Below are 21,788 nucleotides of genomic sequence, written 5' to 3' on the forward strand. Positions count from 1 at the left end.
GGACTCCTTCCTTAAGCAGAGATTGGATAGTCATCTGTGATGCTTGCATCTCAGGGAGTTAGACCAGAAGACCCTTGAGGTCCTTTCCAACCCTACAGTTCTGTGATTCTCAGTTCATTCTGAAAAATGGTGTTCAGAATGCCCAGATCCTATTAGCAAAGACATTCCATTCCATTCCCAAATCAGTCGGGCAGCTCTGTGCCAGCTAAAATAGGCAGAGAGGTCAGGAACAACCCAGCAGTAGGCTCTGTTTCCGATTCTCCTGACTAAAGCCTGACCCTGGAGGAAGGTTCAGGATCCGGTGGCCGCAACAGCAGCTCCTCTCCCCCTTCTTGGCAGCCTGGCCAGTGCTGTGCAGGAGGGCCTCAGCCCCACGCCAGCCCAGCGCGCGTCACTGGCTCAGGGCATCCCTTCCTTCTGACGACAGTTGGCAAGCAGCTGCATAGATGGGATGGTTGCTGTTTCCGTCCACCCGAGGCCTCCTGGCCAGAGTTCAGCTCTCCCATCCTGGAATGCAGCTGGAACACGGAGTGCATTCAGCTGGGGCTAGGCAGGGCGCTGCACTTCACCCAGATGTGCAGCAGGCAGGCGATGCCCCCCCCCCGACTGTTCCAGCAAGGAGAGAGGCTCCCAAAGCGATCCCACGCACAGGGCTAGCCAGATGGGTGGCATTTGCCTGTCTGCATCTGGCAAACACAGCTGTCCCTGTGCCAAGGGCAGTGGGCACATTCCAGCAGCCCACTTTAACTACTATTTATTTATTTCATAAAATCTGTACGCCACTTGATTGGGGGGGGAAAACCAACAATCTCAAAGCGGTTTACAAAAAGGATAAAATTACACAATCACCACTAAGAAGAATTAATAACAATTTATTTGGAAAACCGTTAAAAGGATATGCAATGAAGTTCAACCAAGGGGAAGCGAGGAAGTCACTTAACAATGTTAATAAGTGTAATTTTCAATAAAGTTATGATTTATGTTTGTTTGTCTTATGTGTTTGTTTGTTTGTTTGTTTATAATGTTGTGAAAACCAATTAAAAAATTAATAACAATTTAAGACTTTCAAAAAGTTAAAATAACAATAGAGTAAAAAGAGATTAAAACTCGCATCCACTTTCTGAATCTGTGAGTAGGCTTGTCTAAGCAAGGATCCTTTTAGCAGGCGTCAAAAAGAGTACAGTGAAGGCACCCGCCTGATATCAATAGACAGGGAGTTCCAAAATGCCAGAGAACCTTTTGGCAGCCATGAACCCTGTGATGGCCTGGACTGACGGGACCCCTCTTGCCTGGTCCTTCATGCTCCCACCACCTGTTGTGGGATGTGACATCACTGTAGCAGTCAAATACACCATTTGCTGTTTGCCCAGAGTCCAGAGTGGACACACAGGGGGATGTTACTCCAGCCAGGAGGACTTCCTGTCACACCTGTCTGGAGCATCCTCCCCCTGCATGTGACCAGGTAGATGGGCATGACCCTGGGAGACCCCATAAAAGGGCTGGTCACGCAGCCATCTTCCCTTCTCCTTTCGCTGTTTCACCTTGTTCCATCTTGTTGTTCTTTTGCTGTCTGCTGGCTCTCAGCCAGCAGCACATGGGCTTAGTCCCCATATGGGATGAACCCACACTCTCTTCTGTAACTGCAAGCTAAAGCCTGCCTTCAGGATCACACTGTGAACTGAATGTAAGTAAACTTCTTATTATTTTTAAGAGAACACTGCTGTGTCTTTATTCTTTTTAAGAGGGACTCAAAGGGGAATTTACCAGGAACAAATCCAATCTGGACAAGCCAGACTGGATTGCTTAACTCAAGAGATTCTAACAAACTAGCTTCTTGCGATATACAGGGGAACGTGCTCTGCTATCAGCTCACTAGCGAGAGTGAGGAAAGATAATATTTAATCAAGATATCCTCTCCTACTATCCTCAACATTCCCACACCTGTCACCCTGATGGGATCTAGGCCAGGCAACTCTGTTAACAAGGCCCTCCATGATCCCAAAGCGGAACACTCTGCCCCTGACCTAGGCAGAAAAAGGGGTGGGGATGTGACTTTTCCAAGAGATGGGAGTGATGGGGTTCTGGCACACCTTGAAGCCCTTTCGAAAGGGTACTTGGCACATGCTCAGAAACCTCTTTTGGGAAGCAGGTGTTTCCTTTTCGGAGGAGAGCTGCATCCTTTGATCTGGACACTTTGTGCAGGGGGGCTTATTGACTGCTTGAGGGGTGCTGCTGTGCCTGGCTGCTGAGCTGCACTGCATCCTGCCCTCTGTCATTTCCGGGGGTGGGGGGGGTGGACTTTCTTATTTTGATCTTCCCTTTCCCATTGACTTCTCTTCCTTCAGCCCCAAATGGCCCAAACAGTGCCAGGCCCACAGCCCTCCCCTACTGTTGCCTGCTCTGCTGCAGGAGCTTCTGCCCTCATGGAGCTTCTGCCAGCCATCCCAGGTGAGCTCCACCAGCCCAGCAGCTCATCCACTCATAAGAACATCGGAAGCTGCCTTATCCATCTTGCTCAGTATTGTCTACATTGAGTGGCTCTCAGTGATTTCAGGTCAAAGTCTCTCCCAAGCCTACCTGGTGATACTGGGGATTGAACCTGGGACCTTCTGTATGCAAGGCAAATGCTCTACCACTGAACCTATGTGACTCCTCCTTAGCCTTGGACTGGTGGGTTGCAGCCTGATCCAAGAGCAGTTGCAACAGAATAAAAGATTAAGAAACAAGTCCCCCAAATGCATGTTTGGGTTAAAAGTGGATCCTGAATCTGAAAAGGCTGGATATACCTGCTCTATGGGATTGTACCCCACGTTTGTGGTAATTGGGCCCCTTTAAAATCAAGTTTGCAGATCTCCATGAATGGAGCCAGCCCAAGATTCATGGGCAGCTGTGATGAGAGATTTCACCTTTGGGGGGCCGAGACTAGGCTCCCAAGAGAGCAAGCGAAAAGCCTGACGCAGGCAGCCACCTCCCTTTGTGTGCATTTATATTATTATATGCAGCGAAGGGAACATTCTTGCCCAGAAGATGCCCGGGGAGGGGCCGAGCGGCCGCCTGAGCTCCCTTTGTGCAGCCTCAGCCTGCGTGGGCTGAGCCACGGATCGGGGTCCTTCCATGCAGCGAGCACAAGGGCCACCCTGTGAGCAGAGCGGGCCTGGGAGGGTGCCAACAATCCTCGGAAGAATCAAGGCTTGTTTTGGAAGGTCAGCCCCCTGGCCCTCATGTAGGTGGGCAGCAGTAGATAAGAAGGAAACATTATCTCTCACCACGCAGGTCTGCAAGGCCCATTTTGCGAGGCTGGCACAGGCCACAGAGCCCTCAAGCCCCCAGGGAACAAAGTCCCCAGTGTGGGCATTCAGCAAAGCCTTTTCTTCTGGGGGGAGGAGAGGAGGGGTCTCAGCATACACTCAGCAAAAGCACACACTGCTGACAAGTCCCCTACAAAGGGCACTTGAGCCTCCAACAGAGCCCCTCATAAGCACACAATTGTCCGCCTGCCGGGACATTTATTTGCTCGGGCAGCAGAGAGACCACTCCAAAAATGTGACTCCTGGAACCACAGTGTTTCCCACCCCCGTGCAGTGGGAGGCTAGAGCCACCTTAGAGGAGGGGGCCGGTCACTTGAGGACACGCACATGCCTCCCACCCACCCCCAACACATTCCTTGGGACTCCACCCTGTTTGTTGAGGATTTAGGAAAGACTTGGGGGCATAAACACAAGCAAGGCTCAATCTGGGCTTCTTCAATGCACTGAATCCCTGCCAGCCAGCCACCCACCCACCATGTGCAGCTGTGCGGACTCCTGTCTCTCTGTTCTGCTGTGGTGGGATAGCCAGCTGGAGCTGGTGACCAGCTGTTGGTGGTGGTGGTGGTCCTCTCTGAGCCAAGGCAATCTTCTGATTTCCCTGTATGGCCAGTAAAACCAGATGCTGTCTTTCACAGGCAGACAGACAAGGGCTTCAAATTCATACTCTTTAGATGAGGTGGTGGGCTCGGTGATGACGACTTCTTCTTCTGAAGTAGGTAGCTCAGTCACCACTGCTGTCCCACCAGGCCTTTTACAAAGGAAACCCTGAATCCCCCAGAGAAATGATGGTGCAGTTATTTCTGATGCAAGGGGCCTTATTCAGGAGGTGGGGGGAGGATTGCTACCCTATGTGCATTGGTGCTATGATCTCCTTGGAAGTAGGGCATAAGTAACACTTTGACCACAAGGGCCTTTTGAGTTAGTTTCCCGTCTATGGAATACTCTCCCCAGAGAGGTCCGCCTGGTGCCTTCGTTGACCTCCCTGTCCTAAATGAGGTTCCATACCCTGGAAGGTTGAGGTCCACAGTTTAGGAGCCCTCTTGGATGCTCAGGGGGCAGCTGTGTCTCCAAGTGGTTTTGCCCAAAGTGCATCAATTCCACCTTTCCCTGGAAAAAGAGGTGGTCACTGTCAAACATGCTACCATCCTATCAAGATGAATGCCTGAAAGATGCTCTCTGTGGGGCTGCCTTTGAAACAAGTCTGGAAATCAAGAGGCAGTTGACAGAACTTCACCCGGGCTGTTTCCAGAGTTGTACAATCTGCACAGACTGCCATTTCCTTTCTGGGCCTGATTCAATGCCCTAACAGTTTGGGGCCAGGATTTGTGATGGGCCATATTACAAGAACTAACTGATATAACGTGAACCTGCTGATATCACACTGTGTTTGCTTTGCTCCAGGTCACGTTTCCATTAGAGGTGCACTCACCTGGGATGCAGAAGGCAAGAAGAGTCTTTGCAGCTGCAGTACCCAGGAAACCAAAGGAGCCCATTCATTTAAGACCCTTTGGGCAAACTGTAAAAGCATGTTTATTTCAACAAGCCTTCAGTGTTTTCCTCCCCTCCACTGCATTTATTTTAGTTAGCTCCAATTTAACATTTAAAAAAAAATGTGTAACAAGTTCTGCATTTTATTTTTTACTGATACATTTTTAAAGATTGCAAGCCACCATAGAGCCCATTTGGACCGAAAGAAAGGGAAAGAAAACCCCTGGAGGCCGTGCCTGGAGATGGTGCTGTGCTTGCAGAATGAATCCCTGGAAGTGGAGCTGCCAACAAATAGTGGTCAACATCAAAACAGCTCCCCACCTCCCTGCTTGACACCCACACCTTTACACACCTCTGCCTCATTTTATCTTCTGACCCACTCCCCTGTGACCAGGCCTGTCCTGTCCACTGAAAATGAACTAGATTTCACAGTGGGGTCTCCGAGGAAGCTTCCTTGCTGTGCAGAGGAACCAATGCAGTTTGGAAGGAGAGGGGTGTAGGTGTTCCTTCACTGACCATCTTGTCCTCTTGCCTCCCTGCAACAGCCTGGCATGGATCAGCCACCGCTCTGGGTCCAAACTGGTGGGAAGGTGCTCCTGCTATGCATGGAGAAGGTTAAAGCTCACTCAGGTAGTGGGGCAGGCAAGATTCCCTTTGGTCCTCCTTCTCACTTAATTACTACAACAACCCTGTGAGGTAGGTTAGGCTGAGAGGCACTGACTGGCCGCCAAGGTCACCCAAGTGAGTTTCACGACTCAGGTGGGGATTTGAACCCTGGTCTCCCAGATCCTAGTCTAACACACTAAGCACTACACCACAGTGGCTCTCCAAAGCCTATCCTGGTCTCGGTGGACTGAGAGTCTCTTTTAGTCAGAGGCTGGAGAAAGAACCAGGCCTTGCGGGAGCTCCCCCAAAAGGGCATGGAGGGACTACTAGACAGTAGAGAGATATTTGGGCAGCTGGGGTGGATGGGTGCAGATCTTGCATGTACCAGAAGGGCTCAGAGGGTGGGCTGCATGAGGCCAGGAGCATGGAGTGTGTGCTGGGTTTTATGAATGACTGAGAGGGAAGGAGCCTGGGTGCATCTCTCTGATTCTCTCTCTGGGCTCAGGTTTGCACGCAGGGTGGGTGTTTGTTTGCTTGCCTGCCTGCCTGCCTTTGCACCTTGGCAAGGCTGCGTCTGTGTCTGTCAAGGGGGCTGGGAGTGGGAGAGCCACGCCTGGAGCTGGGAAGGAAGGAGGCTCCCTCCCTCCGCGTCTTGGCGATAAACTGCCCGCCGTTGCCAAAAATAAATGTTCACGTTCCAAAGGCGCGCTCAGATCGCACCAGCAGCAGCTCATTAGAGATGCATATCGCTTGGCGGAGGTCCCACACCTTCCAGCTCATTATAAATATGCAGTTGCTGCTGGCTCTACCCCAATCATCTCTGCAATCAGAGCTTTTAATTAGGTTAATTAAATTGTATCAAACCTCGCAGGGACACAGTTCCCTGATGCTGATGAGCAGCCAAAACAGACCTCGGCTCCAGCTCTGACTAAGAAGAAAGCCTGCCTGTCCCCCTGCCCCCAGCTCATGACAATGCATGAGGAAACTGCTCGCCCGTCCCAGAAGAGCAGCGGAGAGGGTTGACTGGGGGCTGGGGCTCCTGGCAGGGTGTCCAGGGCAGCCCATCCATGGGGCTTTCAAGTGCAGGTGTGTGTGCGACTGGTTTGACTCCTTGGTCCTCTCCACCAGCAAAATTATTTCCCCATGCCACTTCTTTGGGCTGCTCAGTAATTCTGCCCTGAAACTCCACAGAAGCCCCCAGGCTGGATTTGGCTGACCCATGCTTCTTCACGCAGCACACAAGTTAAACTATGGAACTCGCTCCCACAGGAGACAGTGATCGCCACCAACCTGAATGGCTTTAAAGGTTATAGACAAATTCATGGAGGAGGTTATCAATGACTACTAGACAATTTCATGGAGGATGTTATCAATGACTACTAGCTGCTATGGCTATGCACTGCCTCCACAGTTAGGAGAGGCAGCAATGCTTCTGAATACCAGCTGCTGGACACCTCAGGAGGGGGAAAACTGCCCTTGTGCTCAGAGTCCTGTTTGCTGGTTTCCCTTTGGGGCATCTGGTTAAGAACCATGAGAACAGGACTGGCCTGATTCAGCAGGCTCTTATGTTCTCCTCCTGCTCTGTGCCAGGGACTGGCTTTCAAAGCAGCTGGGGCTGGAAGGCGCTGCAGCAATGGTTCAAGGGAAGCCTTGTCAATACGTTCCTGGCACACTGTGGCAGCTGTTATTACCTGCCCTGACCTGCCTGGGATAGAAGCAGAGGCTACCTTGAACCACCTACTTCTCTGAGGACTCCTCAAGCACGAGGCACCAAAGGCCCCTTGCCAAGGACCCAGCGTGGAGCTCCAACCATGCCAATGCCATGACTTCTGGTGATGGAGTGACAGCCCATGTTCAAACCGCGGGAAGCCTCATGTTGACAGCTGTGTCCAAGATGCAGGCTAGCTGCTCCTAGCAGTGGCAATGGATACGAAAGTGCAATTGGGTTGCTCTTTGTCAGAAGCCACTCTGGAATATATCAAACTACATGCAAAAAGTCCCAAGTTCAAACCCTGACCTCTCCCCTTCCTTTCAGCAAGACACGGTCTGAAACCATGGAGATTCGCAGCCAGTCCCAGTGAAAGCAAGGCTGAGTGAGATGGGCTGGCATGGTGGTCTAGGACAGCTCCCTACTCTATGCAGGGTGCAGGCAGGCAGAAAAGCTTCAGCTTGAATTAGCCCAGTGGGATTGCAGCCAAGGTGCTCAGTTGCCTCCTATCTGACAGAGAGAAGGCTGCTGCTGCTGTGGGACAAACTCTTGATCAATCTGCAGGCTTGCAGAGAGGATTTAAAAAGAAGCCTGCAGGGCTCTCTTCTCCACAAACATACCTATCCTCACACACCTCTGAGGGAGAGAGCAGGGAAAGGCAAACACTCTTGGCTTCCCCCGATCAGCCACCCAGAAGCCCAGGCAAGTGGCCCCCAAGCAGCCCGGGCTCAGGGCAGCAAGCGGGCAGCTGGCTCTCTGCCCGGCTGTGGCACAAGCAAGTAGGTTATTTCCCAAGAGGGCTCCACCACCCTTTGCCACACACTGAGTCACCTGGAGCCCAGATGCACCATCACCCAGCAGGGAGACGGGGAGGGAGGGAGGAGCTTCCAGCTCCCAGAAACCTGCCTGTTCAGTTCCTGTTACTATAATTATCCCCAGCTGCTTCTCTCCCCCACAGATCCCTCCAGGCAGGCGCTGGGGGCTCAGAGACCCCACCCCATGCTTCCCACTCCAGATTTCACCAGGGTTGAGAAATACAGGAAAGTCCTGCAGCAAAAGAGCTGTATGGGTGCCTCAGCACTCAGTGGGGCTGAGCATTGTCCCAGGGACACTGGAAGAGAAAAGAGATCTGTACAGCAGCCCTGGTTGCCAATCTAGGCACTTTTCTGGGCTTCTATCTGCAGCGGGAAGGGCCTGGAGGACCTTATGGAAGCCTTTTCCACATTCCAAGCATGAATGATGCCAGAGCTGGCCAAGATGACCCCAAGTCCAAAGAAATTGGGTTGGTGGGGGGGGGCTGAGCACCTCTTTTGACGAGGTAAGGAGAACCTGGCAACAAGCCTCCAGCGACCCCTTGGCTCCGAAAGCTCCATGCTGACCTGCTAGAGATAGGGGCATGAGAATCACCTTCCTACAAATGGCTCTTAGAATGCCTACTCAGGGAGGAAGACGTTACCAAATGCTACTGCTCACACTGGCTGCATCATCTCCAGGCTCAGAGATGGGAGCATGTTTCTGAATTCCAATTATTGGGGGGATCAGACGGGGCAGGGAAGTGCTCTTGCACTCAGCTCCTGCTTGTGGGCTCATTTGGGCCTTGTGAAATAAGAGTGCAAGACTAGACGGGCAGCCTTTGGTTAGATCCAGCCACCAGGCTCTTCTCATACTCCTCTGCAGCCTTTCACCCTCACAAAACCCTGTAAGGATTGGATGAGGTTGCAGGAAACAATACTGCCCCAGGTGTGAGATGAGCAGGGCGACTCTCTGCAAGATTGAGGGCCGAAAGAGGAAAGGAGGGACCGACCTTAGCAAAGATTTTGCATGCCTTGTCTAGGAAGCAAACCTCCCTGCACCTAATCCTGGGTTGCTGAGCTACAGCGTTCATGCTGTAGGTGGGATTGAACACCTGCCACAAGTGGGCAGGCACACTTCCAGGACAGTGTCTGCTGGGATGTCTGCCCCAAAATGCATTTCAGATCCTTCCTTTCCACTTCTGCCTTATATGTGGAAGAATGCAGGAGATTCTGATGGTGTGCATCATACCAAGTAAACAGGGCTCTGCGGGATCATCAGCCTGGATCACCAAAGCCAACTGCCTAACATACAACCATCAGGAGCCCAGAGGAAACCAGCAATGGCCCACCTTGAAAGAATACAGGATGTCCCTCACTCTCTTGCCTCCTCATATGGTTGGAGAACATGGGGGGAACCAGAGGGGCACTCATCGAGGTGAGAGCCTGTGAGGGTGTCCCAGCTGGGCTTCCCTCTCCTGGCAGCAGAAACCCATTTGCAAAGGTCCACCTCAAGAATGCAGTTGAGCCACACACATTAAAAACAAAAGTAAACAGAAACCCCAATTGATCTTGCTGGAGACAAAGACCTGAGCCACGCCAGGGGTCTGCATGCTGAATCTGCATCAGCATCAACTTCATCAAACAACATTGGCTCAGTTCTTTGGTATCTCAGACGGGGTCAAGGCGAGCAACCTCTGGCTGAGTGGTTAGGAGCACTCCAGCAGCTCCCTTTCTGCTCTGGCTGGCTTTCCCCCAACCAGCACAGTCCTCTGCAGCCACAGAGCAGCACTGCCACCTCCTGGGCATTCTGCACTAAGCCTCCACTCCTAGGCGAAGTCCAAGAAGCTCAGATGGGCAATGCCAGCTGGCTGCTCCTCTGGAAGGCTCTCCCTGCTGCCCTATCAGAGTGGCACAATATATTGTACCTGCGGAGAGCAGAAGGTGGGCAGAACTTTACCCTCTCCACATTCAAGGCGGGACTCAGTCAAACCCCTTGCAACATCCTTCAGAAGCAAAGCAGCCTACGGCAAGCTAGTCAATCAGCACAGCTCACCGAGTGGGGGAATCTGGGGCTGCCATGACTCCCAGCCAATCCTCCCCCTTAGCAATCTGCCTACACAAGAGGAAACCAAAGTAGGCCCCATCCCAGACAGGGAAAGTCAATATTCTTGTAATCTCAACTGCCAAGTAACTTAATACATGGAGTGAAGAAAAGAAGTACCTTCTTTATGCAAGTCTCACTGATCATTTTGGTTTGAATTTATTATTATCCACCAGTGCAGAAGTTCAAAATCTGGAGCGGAAGGGACATTTTCTTGCCAGTTCTGATGGGTTGACAATGCCACCTTAGGGCCCCATCTCTGCATGTTCAATGAGCCCCTTCACACAAGCAATAGAAATCAGAATTGCTCCCACTGGATTTGTTTGAAAAGAAGGTATACAAGACAACATTTATTCTGAAAACGAGAAAATGAATTTGTGCAATGAGACGGCTCCACCAAGAAAGGCCACTTGCCGGGGTAGGGGTGGGGGAACCTCCTCTAAGTTATCGTGGAATAAGATGTCCTTCATCATACCCACCACAGCACACGGCAGTCAGCGCTTCCGCCTGAACTGGAATTTGTAAATAGCTGGCTGGTTGACGGTCTCTTTCTTCAGCTTCACTTTGTGGGCTTTGTCCTGAAATTGGGGGAGAAGAAAGTGGGGCTTCTTAAAGCAACATACCCTTCTCATAAGGCTCAAGAGAGAAAAGCCAGGCATAGGGTAGGGGGCTGGGAAGCAGCAAGGAGTCAAGCAACCCATCTTAGATCTCTCAGTCTCTCAAACTGGTTGTGTAACTGCCCACGTCACCCTTGGGAAGCAGGAAGGGCTGACTGATCCTCTCTGGAGACACACATTGACACCCACCCCCCATGTTCCCTGGAAAAGAGGCAGGAGAAGCCACTGTAAGGCAGTAGCAAGATACTGCCACCTCAGCCAAGAGCAAAGGGGAGCAATGGTAGGTGGAAGGCAGAGACACAGTCTGCTCCCTCACCAAAAGGTCCTTCCGGGTCTGGAGCTTCTGAGCGATGACAAACATCTTCCGCTCCCTCTCAATGCGCTGCTTCAGGAGGCTGTACTGACTCTTCCTCTGGCGGGCTAATTTCTTAAGACAAAAAAGAGAGAGAGAGGCACTTATTGCTTTCGGCAATGGACAGAAACAAGTCTTCCCTGAAACGCCAGGTGTCTCCAACTGATCTTAAGGAGAAGACATCGTGCCCAAGGCTGCCTCCAATTCTTTCTCGGTGGGTTAAGTGAAAGTTCCCAGCATACCCCACTTTCAACCCTGAAGGCAAACCTTCCCGACTCCAATGCTTTCCAGATGTTGCTGGACTACAATTCCCATCATCATCCTTGACAAGAAGTCATGCTGGCTGCTGGGAGTTGTAACTGAGGAAGGGCACCTTCACCAGACTCCATCTCACAGCTAAACATTCAACATGTGAACAAGCAGGATAATAAGTAGCCTCCTGCAGCCAGATTCTCAAGAGAAGCCACAGACATCCTGCAGTAAAACTTCTCCCCTGGATTCTCGAAGGGACTTTCCCAAAGGAGCATCTTCCTTTCAACCCAACCCTTCCTAACTATTTACAGCAACAGGCCATGGAAGGACATAAACATATACCAGGCCAGTGGGATGGGATGGGTTGACAAAAGCAGGCAGAGTGCTCTGGGAACCCTGGAGGTCTCACATCTCACTAGAGCAGGTACAGAGGGAGCTTGGGCCTCTCCTGTGGGCCTGGCTCAATGCCATTTCCAGGGAGCATGTTGCCGATCCCCACGGCACCCAGGCCCCAGGCTGCCAGACCCAGCTTTCCCGAGCAAGGCCATCTCACGGCAGGTGTGAGCTAATTAGCACCATTGAGGACGACGGATCCAGACTTGTCGCACCTTCAGAAGGTGACTCAGTTCTCCTGGAAGAGGAGAGAACCCACCAGTCTGAACTAGCACAGCGACTTCAGCAATATGCCAACAGGAGGGTGGGGACCTTATCTCCCATCTCCCGCCACAGCTGTCTCTGCCTCAGCAGTTCTGGATGGCCTCTGCATTCCTCTCAGGCTGCCGGGTATTGCCCAATGTTTCTGCTCCTCTAGGCTTCCTCCTCCTCCGTATCCCAGGCAGGAGTCATGTGACCTTCTGCAGAGCTTCCTGATAGGCTGGAGCCAATCAAACTGAAAGGGGAGGAAGAAAGGGGGGAATCCCCTTCCCCCACTCTCAAACACACTGAGCAGACGTCTGGCTCCCTCTGGCCCATTTCCCAAATCATGCAAGCCTGAGGACTATAAATAAAATCAGCAGCCGCCAACCCCGGGCTGAGAAATATTTTCCTTCTTATCTGCCTACCTAGATGAACACGTCACCCCTGTATCTGCAGGGAGCTGAGAGAACTCCAGCACCTCTCCGCTAGTCCTCGTGGCACTTGGGGTGATATTTAGCATTACGCAAAGTACCCATAAAAAACCCCTTGAAATCAATAGCTGAGATCCATTCATTTAAGTGGAGCAGAAGTCCACTTAAATGAGCAGAACTCAGCTGGCTACAAGCCGAAGTATGCAACCAGGACGAGAACGTGGGTCCTCCCATTTCGGCACTCTCAGTTTAGCTCCCAAGCAGAAGCCTCTGGGGGCTGATAAGCAGCAGCTGCACAGACCTTCAACTGGGCCTGGGTGGTGGCCCCCCGAACGGCTTCCTTCCGCAGAGTTTCAAGGGTCGGCCGGTTGTACACTCTGCCCACCAGCTCCGGTGCAGTGTTCAGATGGGTGGCAATGTCAAATCTTTGCACTGGAAAAAAGAGAAGGCCCTGGGGTTGGCAAAGTCAGCCAAGAAACACCACTCACCAGACACTCGAGAGCCCTAAGGAAGGGTCATGCAGAAGAGGAAGCAGCCTGGGGGCTTCTGAATACCAGGTGCTGGAGGGCACAGGAGGAGGGAGGCCTCTTGTGCTCAAATCCTGCACTCACAGGTTTCCCCTAATGGGCAACTTGTTGGCCATTGTGAGAGCAAAATGCTGGACTAGAGGGGGCCCCTTTGGCCTGATTCAGCAGGCTCTTATGCCTCTGGCAGCTCCCTCCCTTCCCCTCTTCCAACTTCTATCCCACGACCCCCACAACATTCTTCAGCACAAGCGCATTAGAGTCAAAGGAGAAGGATGGGAAGGAAGGCTCCTCTGAAGGAAAAGTAAACAAGAAAGAGGAGGGTGGGGAGAGAACAGCCAAGTGCCCCCCCCTTACCCGCTGTACATGCCCCCCTTACCTTCCTTCTTTGTGTCAAAAAAGAATGTGTGCTTGTTCGGCTGCTTGCCCTCAGCTTCCAGCAGGTGGAGCTCCGACTTCAGCCTTTCAATTTTCTGAGGGAGAAAAGTGACTCAAGTCTTCATCTTTACTGGGAGCCACAGAACCAGGCGAGCTGGAAGTGGTGGGGCAGGACCTGAACTCAGGGAAGAGCACAGGCTTTGCACGCAGGCTGTGTTAAGCACAGTCCCCAATACTTCTGCCTGACAAGCAAAGGCCTTTCTCTGTCTGGGATGGGCTACCACCAGTCAGAGTAGGCAACAGAGAACCAGTGGGACCAATAGGCTGGCCTGATAGAAAGGAGGGTCCCCTGAGGCCATCTGTCTAGGGCAGCCTCCCAGCACAAGGCATGACCATCCAGCTGCCAGGCAGCTCTCCATGATCATTCATCCACAAAAACCAGACCAGGGTGCCTCACACAAAACAGAAGCACGGTGGAAAGCTTGACGCATGGCTCTTGCAAGCAAGCCAAGCCACATACAGGACAGCCAAACACAACCACTACTCCTTCCCAACTCTACACGTAGTAGACCAGGGAGCAGCATTTACAGGGGTGACTGTTAACCCTTCAATAAGTGCCAGGAAGTAAATTCCCTTTAAGTCCAGTGGGAATCCCAGAGGGTGAAGGGAATGTGCTCTAACCTTGACTTCAGCTACCCGCTTCATCTCAATGTATTTCAGATCCTGTGTCTTCATCAGTTTCTGCTGCTCCAGCGTGGTTTCTTCTTCCTGCTTTTTAATTATGTGAACTCCATCCTGCCAGTAAGAAAACATATATACTTTCCGGTCAGACACAGTCAGTGGTGCCATAAGAGCTTAGATTGGGCTGGGGCAACAGAAACCTAAAATGACAACAATCTCTGCAACAGATCTGACTGGTTAGGCACTGTAGAACAAGCCAGTAACACCCCCCCCCTTTCCCTTTGGCAAACAAACAAGCAAACAGAACAGGAAAATTAAACAGGAATACTCCGAAGACATAAATAGCAAGGATGGGGTTTCTTGTGCTCCACAAGATGTAGGAAAGATGGAGCGGACAAATATACAGATGCAAACAAGGGCATTTATCCCTACCACCACCCAGTCAGTCCAGCCATGAAGGTCAACAATAGAATCTACACTGCAACTGTCTCTCCAATGCAGCCCCACATAAGAAGAGCCCATCCAAAGAGCCAAAGGCCTATCTAATTCATCCAAAGAGCCAAAGGCCTATCTAATTCTCTTCTTACAGTGGCCAACCAAATGCCCAACAGCAAGCCAATAAGGAGGACTTGAATGCAACAGCACTCTCCCCACTTCCAGTCTGCAGTAACCGGTATTCAGAATCAAACTGTTTCTGACAGTGGAGGTAAAATAGAGCCTAATCGTCTATGCATTTGTCTATTCTCTTTTAAAGCTATTCAAGTTGGTCACAGAACACACACACCCTTCAAAAATAGTCCCATCCTATTCTCTACTCAGGCTAATAAGACTATTTGATCCACTATCTGCTTCTTGGACAAACAAGCAGGAAGCCATGTCCCCCCTTTTGCAGGACTGCTTCCCAAGGCAGACTCTCACCTGGAGCTGCACGCGGGTCATTTTGTAATAGAATTCATCCGGGTTCTTCTCCTCGGCCTTCCTGCGAAGCGCCTGGAGCGCATTCCGCTTCTTATGGTAGTCACTGAAAGGCAACAAAACATCCACATTAGCACAGCCTTTCCACACAAAGAGGTTCCTCCACAGAGAGGCTACAAATGGGCTAGAAGAGGGGGACAGGGAAGAGTTGCTCCTTCCTTTACGCTTCTGAATATCAGCTGCCAGGCATCACGAATAAGGAAAGTGCAGTTGCACTCAGTTCCTGCTTGGAGGCTTCCCACAGGGATTTGGTTCTCCACTGTGAGACTAGGATGCTCGACTAAAGAGGCTTTTGGTTTGATCCAGTGGCAGGGCTTTTGTATTTCACCAGGAACTAATGCAAGCCTCTGCCATAAACACAGAAAAGTATTACAGATGATTAGGGGAATGCTTTACCCTCCAAATGTTCCAGATTAGTTTACTGTAACACACTCCACATGGTGCTGCTCATGAAGACAACTCAAACCTCAATTTGTTCAAGCTGCAGCCGTCACATTGCAGCCTGGGGCTCCATTTAGATGGCACACAACCCTTATTTTAAAACAACTACATCGGTTGCCAATTCATTCTTGGGCCCAATTCTAGCTGCTCACAAGAATTGGGCCCAATAAAATTTATTGAATTGATCAATAATAATCAATAAAAATACTTAACTGAGGTTCTGCTCCCCCAACAAAAGCCTACCTCCCAACAAAAAAACCTGCCTACACCCATGGCGGAGACCCCATCTCCTTGCCTGCTGCAAGAAAAGCCTTCCCGTTCATCAACTGTTGAGCAGGGAAGTGCAGTAGCAGAGACCTCCTGCACACCATTTTGGGATCAGCACATTTAAGGGTCAGACAAACTTGACACAATCACATTAGTGTGGTGCAGTGGCTAGAGTGCTGGACTAGGGACCTGGGAGACCAGGGGTTGAATCCCCACTTGGCCATGACACTCCCAGGGTGATCTTGGGCCAGTCACTGCCACTAAGCCTAATCTACCTCACAAGGATTGTTGTGGGGATGAAATGAGGAGGGATGGGTATTAAATGAAGAGTGAGGAGAACCATGTACACCACTTGGAGCTCATTGGAGGAAAAGGTGAGATATAAATGCAATAAATGATGATGATGATGATGATAATCACATTGCTGCAGTGCAAGACACTGGCAGGTCCTAGTGAGGAGCTGCAGGAGGCGTATTGTGAGAGTGAGGGACATTACTCACTTGGCACGGAGCTTGTAGTCCTTCTTCTTTTCAAGGATTCCAAGATTCTTTCGGGAAGCTGGCTGGGGGATGGGGAGCAGGGAGAGAGAAACAAACACACATGGGGACAAGTGCTCAATAAACATAGTAGGTGGATATATGTGCAAGGTGTCTTATTTAAAACAAACAAGTAGACTACTGAAGTTTAAGCTTGTTTTATAGCACATGTATTAATACCAGGGGAAAGGCCTGTAAGGTCAGTGGCAGGGTGCCTGGCTTCCATGCAGCAGGCCCCAGGTCCAATCCTTGCCGGCATCTCCAATTAGACCTGGAACAGGACCCTGGAGACTGGCCACCACTGCCAGTCAGTGCAGACCATACTGAGCGAAGTGGGCCCAGTTGTCTGACACCCAGCTACCTCGGAAGGTGGCGAACTCTCCTCCACTGGAGGTTTTTAAGCAGAGGACGGAAGGCCATCTCTCAGCGACGCTTTTGCTGTGATCCCTGCACTGCAGGGGGTAGGACAAGATGAACCATTGGGGTGGGGTGGGGTTCCAACCGGGCATTTCTATTGAACTTCTGGACCGTCCGCAGCGACCCAGAGGGCAGAGGGGCCTTTCCGTAGGGGAAGAAGGAGGAAACCTTCGGGTGCCCTCCTAATGCAGCTCCTCGTACAACAGGGAGGCGTCGGAAGCGACACCCCCCGAAGGCGGAGAGAGGAGCTCCAGAGACGCCGCGGCCTCGGCTCTTGAGGGGCAGCCCTGGCCACAACCTCTAACCTCTTCCCCACCCAGCCAGGGCGCAGGGCAGCGGCCTCTAAGCCAGGCGAGGCCCCTGCGGGGGTCCCTGGCCCTTCCAGCCCAAACCTGGAAGCGACACCCGAAGCGGGGGGGAGGGAAGGAAGGGAGAAGCCGCCATCGGAGATCGTCCGCCCGTCCCGCTCCCCGCGGCGCCTCTGCCTGGTCCGCCCACCTGGCTCCGCTCGCGGTGCTCCCGCTGGCGGGACTTGCCCGCCTTCTTGAACGCCGCCGACATGCTTTCGAGAGCCAGGCACTTCCGCGCCGTCGACTTCCGGTCCCCATCTGGCCCACTTCCGCTCGGCGGGGACCGAAGAACTAGGAACGTGCAGAGGAGAGCGCGTACACGGATGGAAAGAGAAGCGACGCCTCCCGTTGGGATGGAACGAGGGAGAAGCGTCAGCCGCGGGGCGAGCTCAGGAGGCTTCGCCGGAATTCCTCACTCGAGCTCGCCCTAGTCCCAAGCGAGGAAATACATCTCCCTCCTCCCATTCACCCCATACCCTGGATCAGGAATCTCCAACCTTCTCAGACCCGTGACCCACTTTTTTATAGAATCATTGACCTGTAGGGGTCATTTAGGGTCCCTAAATAGGTCGTCTGGTCCAACCCCCTGCAGTGCAAACCCAAGCAGGCATTTGGGGACCCATTTCTTACTCTTTTATCATATATTTGCATGATGGAGTGCGCTTCTAGCAAACCACCTTGGATCAAACCCATGAGTGAGTCCTGACTCCCGACCCATCCAGTGCCCTCCTTGGGGGATCCTGTGAGGTTTAAATGTGGCACAAGTCCTGCTGCCACTGAGTTCAGATGGGAGGGAGGAGGGTGTAAGAGGAGCCCCCACCCCCACTTCCTCATTCTCTTCTCATTTGTGGTGGAACAAAGCATATTTTTACTGTGTTGCTCCCCTGCCCTAGTTTCTTATTCTTTATTTTATATTTCGGCTATAAAGGATTTTTTTATAATAATTACATTCCGTTGTGTTGTATTCACGTTATTGAAATACCCTCAAATGCAAGATTTTAACCTAAATGTTCCGAACGTAGATGCAGGGGCTCAGGAGAGAAGTGCTCTAGGAGACAGGCACACAGTAGCAAGCAATGATCAGTGCCTGGAGCGCCTAGCAGAGACCTGAGGGCACTGCAGAGGTTTGTAAGGGGCAGAGGGAGGAGAGGGAATGGGTGTCCCCTGAGTACTTGTACCTCAGCCTGGGAGGACCTTAGTGCACTCTCCTTCTCTGGAGGTTTTTAAACAGAGGTTGGATGGCCATCTGCCAGGGATTATTGAGCAGTGATTCCTGCATTGCAGGGGGTTGGACTAGATGACCCTGGAGTCCCTCCAGCTCTACTATTATATTCTATGACTAAGGCCATGCTTACCCTTTTCCCTGCTCTCTACATCCGGGTTGTCCAGAATTAGCCAATCATGTGCAGCCCATTGTGTAAATAATGTATATAAAGCAGATACAGTGGTGCCTCGCAAGACGAAAAGAATCCGTTCCGCGGGTCTTTTCGTCTTGTGGTTTTTTCGTCTTGCGAAGCAAGCCCATTAGCGGAGTAGCGCTATTAGCGCTATTGGCGATTTAAGGGCTAAAAACGGCTTTTTAAGGGGTGGGGGATTAGCGGTTTTGCTGCTAAAATGCTTTTAGCAGCTTAGCGATTCAAAATAAGGGGTTTTGGAGCAAAAAAAAAAATTCAAATTTTTTCGTCATTTTTCGTCTTGCGAAGCAAGCCCATAGGGAAATTCGTCCTGCGAAGTGCCTCTGCAAACGGAAAACCCTTTCGTCTTGTGGGTTTTCCGTCTTGTGAGGCATTCGTCTTGCGGGGCACCACTGTACTTTGAGGGGACTTTCATTCATTCCTCCTCACCACTATGAGCTGAATAAAGAGCATGAAATCACTTTGCGACTCTGAGTATATTTCAGATTCCCAGAGTGATTCCAGGCCTTTGCAAATAGGAAGCTTAACTCCATGTTTGTGCTGAATGCTTCCCTTGGATGTGGGGTTGATTAGGGTTAGGCCGCTCCCTGCCGTGGGGGAGGAAGCGTCTTACAGCAGTGCAGTGTAGAAAAGTGGTGCAGGGGAGAAAACGAAGACCTTTAGCAGCAGTTACACTTTGTAGAAAGCCAGTGTAGTACAGTAGCTAGTGTGTCAGGACACTACTTGGCCACTACTTGGGCCAGTCACTGCCTCTCAGTGATACAATCCAGAATTCTGCCACCTTCACTTTGCTTTTGAGGTGTAGATCAGCTCTCCGTCTCTGGGTGGCAGTGGCGAGAAAGATGGCAGGGGAGAGGCAGCCCTCCAATGCAGCAGAACGTCCCCAGCCGAGGAAGAACTCACTGCAGCTGGGGACCCCCTTCCTCACCCATCTATCCTTCTCCTGTTGACCTGAAACAGCTGCTTCTGGCATTGGCTGGATGAGGAAGCTGCCTAGAAGAGGACCAGAGATGTGGGGACAGGGAATAGAGTCCACTGTTTAGGAAATGCCCTCCACCACCACCACCGACTTGTGCTAGGACAGCAGAGAGGCCTGTACTGCTGCTGTGGGACAGAAATGTGTGTGACAGGGAGGCTGTGTCTATGGGAAAGGCAAGGCTAGCTGCTAGTTTATCGGGGGCAGCCATTCCAGCAGTGGGAGAGCTGGGAAGCAGAGCTCACTCCATTATCAGTTCTGCTGGGACTGGCCAGCCCCATCAGGTCTCTTCTCCCTTCCATGTCATCCTGGGGACAGCCATTGCATCAGTGGCAGAGATGGGAAGCAGAAGGCTCATTTAATCAGCTTTGCCCAGCTCTATCAGGCACCTCCTGCCCCTGAACTGAGCCAGCTGGCCAGTATAGGAACTGTTCAGAAATTGGTGCCTGAATTTGGAATTTGGTTTTCCTCTTCCCTGCTGGTCTCTTTTCCTTGTGTGTCATGTTTTGAGTTTTCTTTAGATTGCCAGCCTGTGAGTAGGGACCCTGAGAGCCTCTCTTTCTAAATGCTCTAAATAAAATTAATAATAACATGGGCCTGGGGATCTTTGCTCTTGGAACCAGTGAACCAAACCACTGTGGTCTCAGCAACAGCCCCACAGTTGCCACTTAGGCTTCACCTTCCCTTTGTGCAGATTTGCTGTTGCTGACCACCTGCATGCCCATATCCCAAGTGCTTTCCTGCAGCCCCTTGAACAAGGTGATGGGAGGCTGGCTCTGTTCTAGAGAGCCTTCCCCTGGAGGCTTTGAGCTGAGGCTGTGTTGTGGTTGGGAGGGGATGGCTGAGTCCGCCAGGTGGCATGTCAGGGGCTAGAGAATTCAACTCACACAGCCTTGGGTCAAGTCGACCCATGAGCTCATCAGTGCCTAGGCCACATACCTTAAGCCAGCACTCACCTTCAAGTTGGGCAGGCTAACTGAGCCCCTTTTGGGAAGAAGCAAAGCCCTCATTCCTCTTGCTGGGGGTTCCCAGCAGACAGGTAGAATGTGGTGCATGTCTCTATAACTCAGCACACCTTAATTTGCACATCTCTCCACAATCTTGTCATGCTTCCTGTCTCAGCAGAGCCACCTGTGGGGCACAAACCTTAAGCTGTTCATGTTTCCCCTTCCCCACAGTGGGAGGCAATTGCAGAGGCACTCAGGACCATGGCTGGCACCCCTGGGTGGAGGCAGTTGCTATTTGCACTCAAGTCCTGCTTGTGGACTTCTGATAGAGGAACATGGTTAGCCATGGTGAGAATGCTGGACCAGATGGGCCCCCTCTGGCCTGATCCAGGAAGCTCTTTTCCCAACACTGCAGAAATTTTAGGGCCCAGTTGAGCTCCTTGGAAGTATGCCAGTTTTCCCCTCACGGAGAAGACAGTGGTGGTGGGTTTTGCAAGCAGCCTTTGGGGACAGTCCTAGCCCACCTCCCTCTGAAACTAGATACTGTCCCAGGGAAGACCAGGCTGCTGCTGGTGGGGACTGAGAACCTCAAGCCATAGTCCTGTCCAGGGTGCAAGTGGCCAAACCAGAGGCAAGAGCATAGGAAAACTGCTCTTCCTGTTGGGACATGGGAGAGTGCCAGTGGAAACTGATTTGTGTCTCTGCCCTGGACAGCAGTAAAGGGGCATTTTTGGAAAGGAAAGGCATGCAGACTTAGATAAACAGGGCCAGGTGCCGAGGGAGGGAGGGAGCAGGCAATTGCATGGCTGATAAAGGCACATGGGTATGTGTAAGATTCTCCCCCTTTCACTGCTCAAAAGCCTTTTCTCACTCCAAGACTGTGAAGCTGGCAAAAGGAAAGAGCCCAAGGAGGTGTGGGTATCCGCCCCCTGTCCCAGCACACACAGGTGAAAACAGGTCCAAACAAGCCAGCAAGTGACCAGCTCATCTCTCCTGGAGAGACTTCCCTGGACAGAACAGGCGGTGGGCATCTAGAACTAACCAGCCCAGTGAAGCAAGCCCAGCATGGCTCACAGGGGGCAGCTTCTGCTTGGCAGCACAGGCCTTTGCCTGATCCAGCAAGGCACTTTTTCCAAGGCTTTAAGAACTGCTGAGCGTGCACTTTTGCTTTGCAACTTAAACCCTTCAGTGGCCCACACTGGGGTTCCAGGGAAGGAAATGTTGAAGTCAGCATTGAGGAGTGCGCTGCAACTCCTAAAAATGAATGGGTGGGGTGGGGGTGGGTGAGAGACACATCTAAGAGCAAAGCAAAGGTCTCAGGCCTCACAGACCGCCATGCAAAGCCTCCTTCCCTGCCTGAGCCACAACGCCCCCCCCCCCCATGTCACCCAGCCCAGCAGTTTCCCTCCCTGTGGTTCCCCAGCCAGAGGAGCCTCCTGCATCCAAGGCCATTTCCACCCCCTCCGTCGCCTTCCAGCCTTGCCCCATTACCTCACCACCCTCCCACTCCCTCCCCACAAATAAATCAGGCAGGCAAAGCAAGTCGTGACCCATTCATGTTGGGATGGGATCCAGATGTTGCCGGCCA

At 51.8% G+C, this 21,788-nt stretch overlaps 1 protein-coding gene and 1 long non-coding RNA gene across 2 annotated transcripts in view; one reads left to right on the top strand and one right to left on the bottom strand.

The window, feature by feature from the left end:
- The window catches only part of LOC310683263, a 418,618-nt gene extending 408,445 nt beyond the window's left edge, over positions 1-10,173 (top strand). The window contains exons 2-3 of the long non-coding RNA XR_014514336.1: positions 1,411-1,684; positions 4,710-10,173. This is a non-coding gene — a long non-coding RNA (uncharacterized lncRNA). The remainder of the gene's footprint in view (positions 1-1,410; positions 1,685-4,709) is intronic.
- A 150-nt stretch (positions 10,174-10,323) lies between these two features.
- UTP11 (UTP11 small subunit processome component) lies at positions 10,324-17,126 on the bottom strand. Its single transcript, XM_083452987.1, has 8 exons — positions 17,011-17,126; positions 16,060-16,121; positions 14,795-14,897; positions 13,877-13,990; positions 13,197-13,290; positions 12,595-12,725; positions 10,939-11,049; positions 10,324-10,583 (listed from the first exon to the last, which is right to left on the bottom strand). The coding sequence occupies exons 1-8, from the start codon at positions 17,071-17,073 to the stop codon at positions 10,500-10,502; spliced, it is 762 nt and encodes a 253-aa protein (XP_083309113.1). The 5' UTR covers positions 17,074-17,126; the 3' UTR covers positions 10,324-10,499.
- Positions 17,127-21,788: the final 4,662 nt, after the last annotated feature.

This window comes from Podarcis tiliguerta (assembly GCF_965153285.1).
Source record: "Podarcis tiliguerta genome assembly, chromosome: 8".
Taxonomy (NCBI): Eukaryota; Metazoa; Chordata; class Lepidosauria; order Squamata; family Lacertidae; genus Podarcis; species Podarcis tiliguerta.

Coding starts and splice junctions, on each gene's coding strand:
- UTP11 (XM_083452987.1), bottom strand. CDS start 17,073: ATGTCGGCGGCGTTCAAGAAGGCGGGCAAGTCCCGCCAGCGGGAGCAC. Junction 13,291..13,876: donor AGCGGGTAGCTGAAGTCAAG/GTTAGAGCACAT, acceptor TTTCTCCCTCAG/AAAATTGAAAGGCTGAAGTC. Junction 10,584..10,938: donor AGACCCGGAAGGACCTTTTG/GTGAGGGAGCAG, acceptor CCCCAATTTCAG/GACAAAGCCCACAAAGTGAA.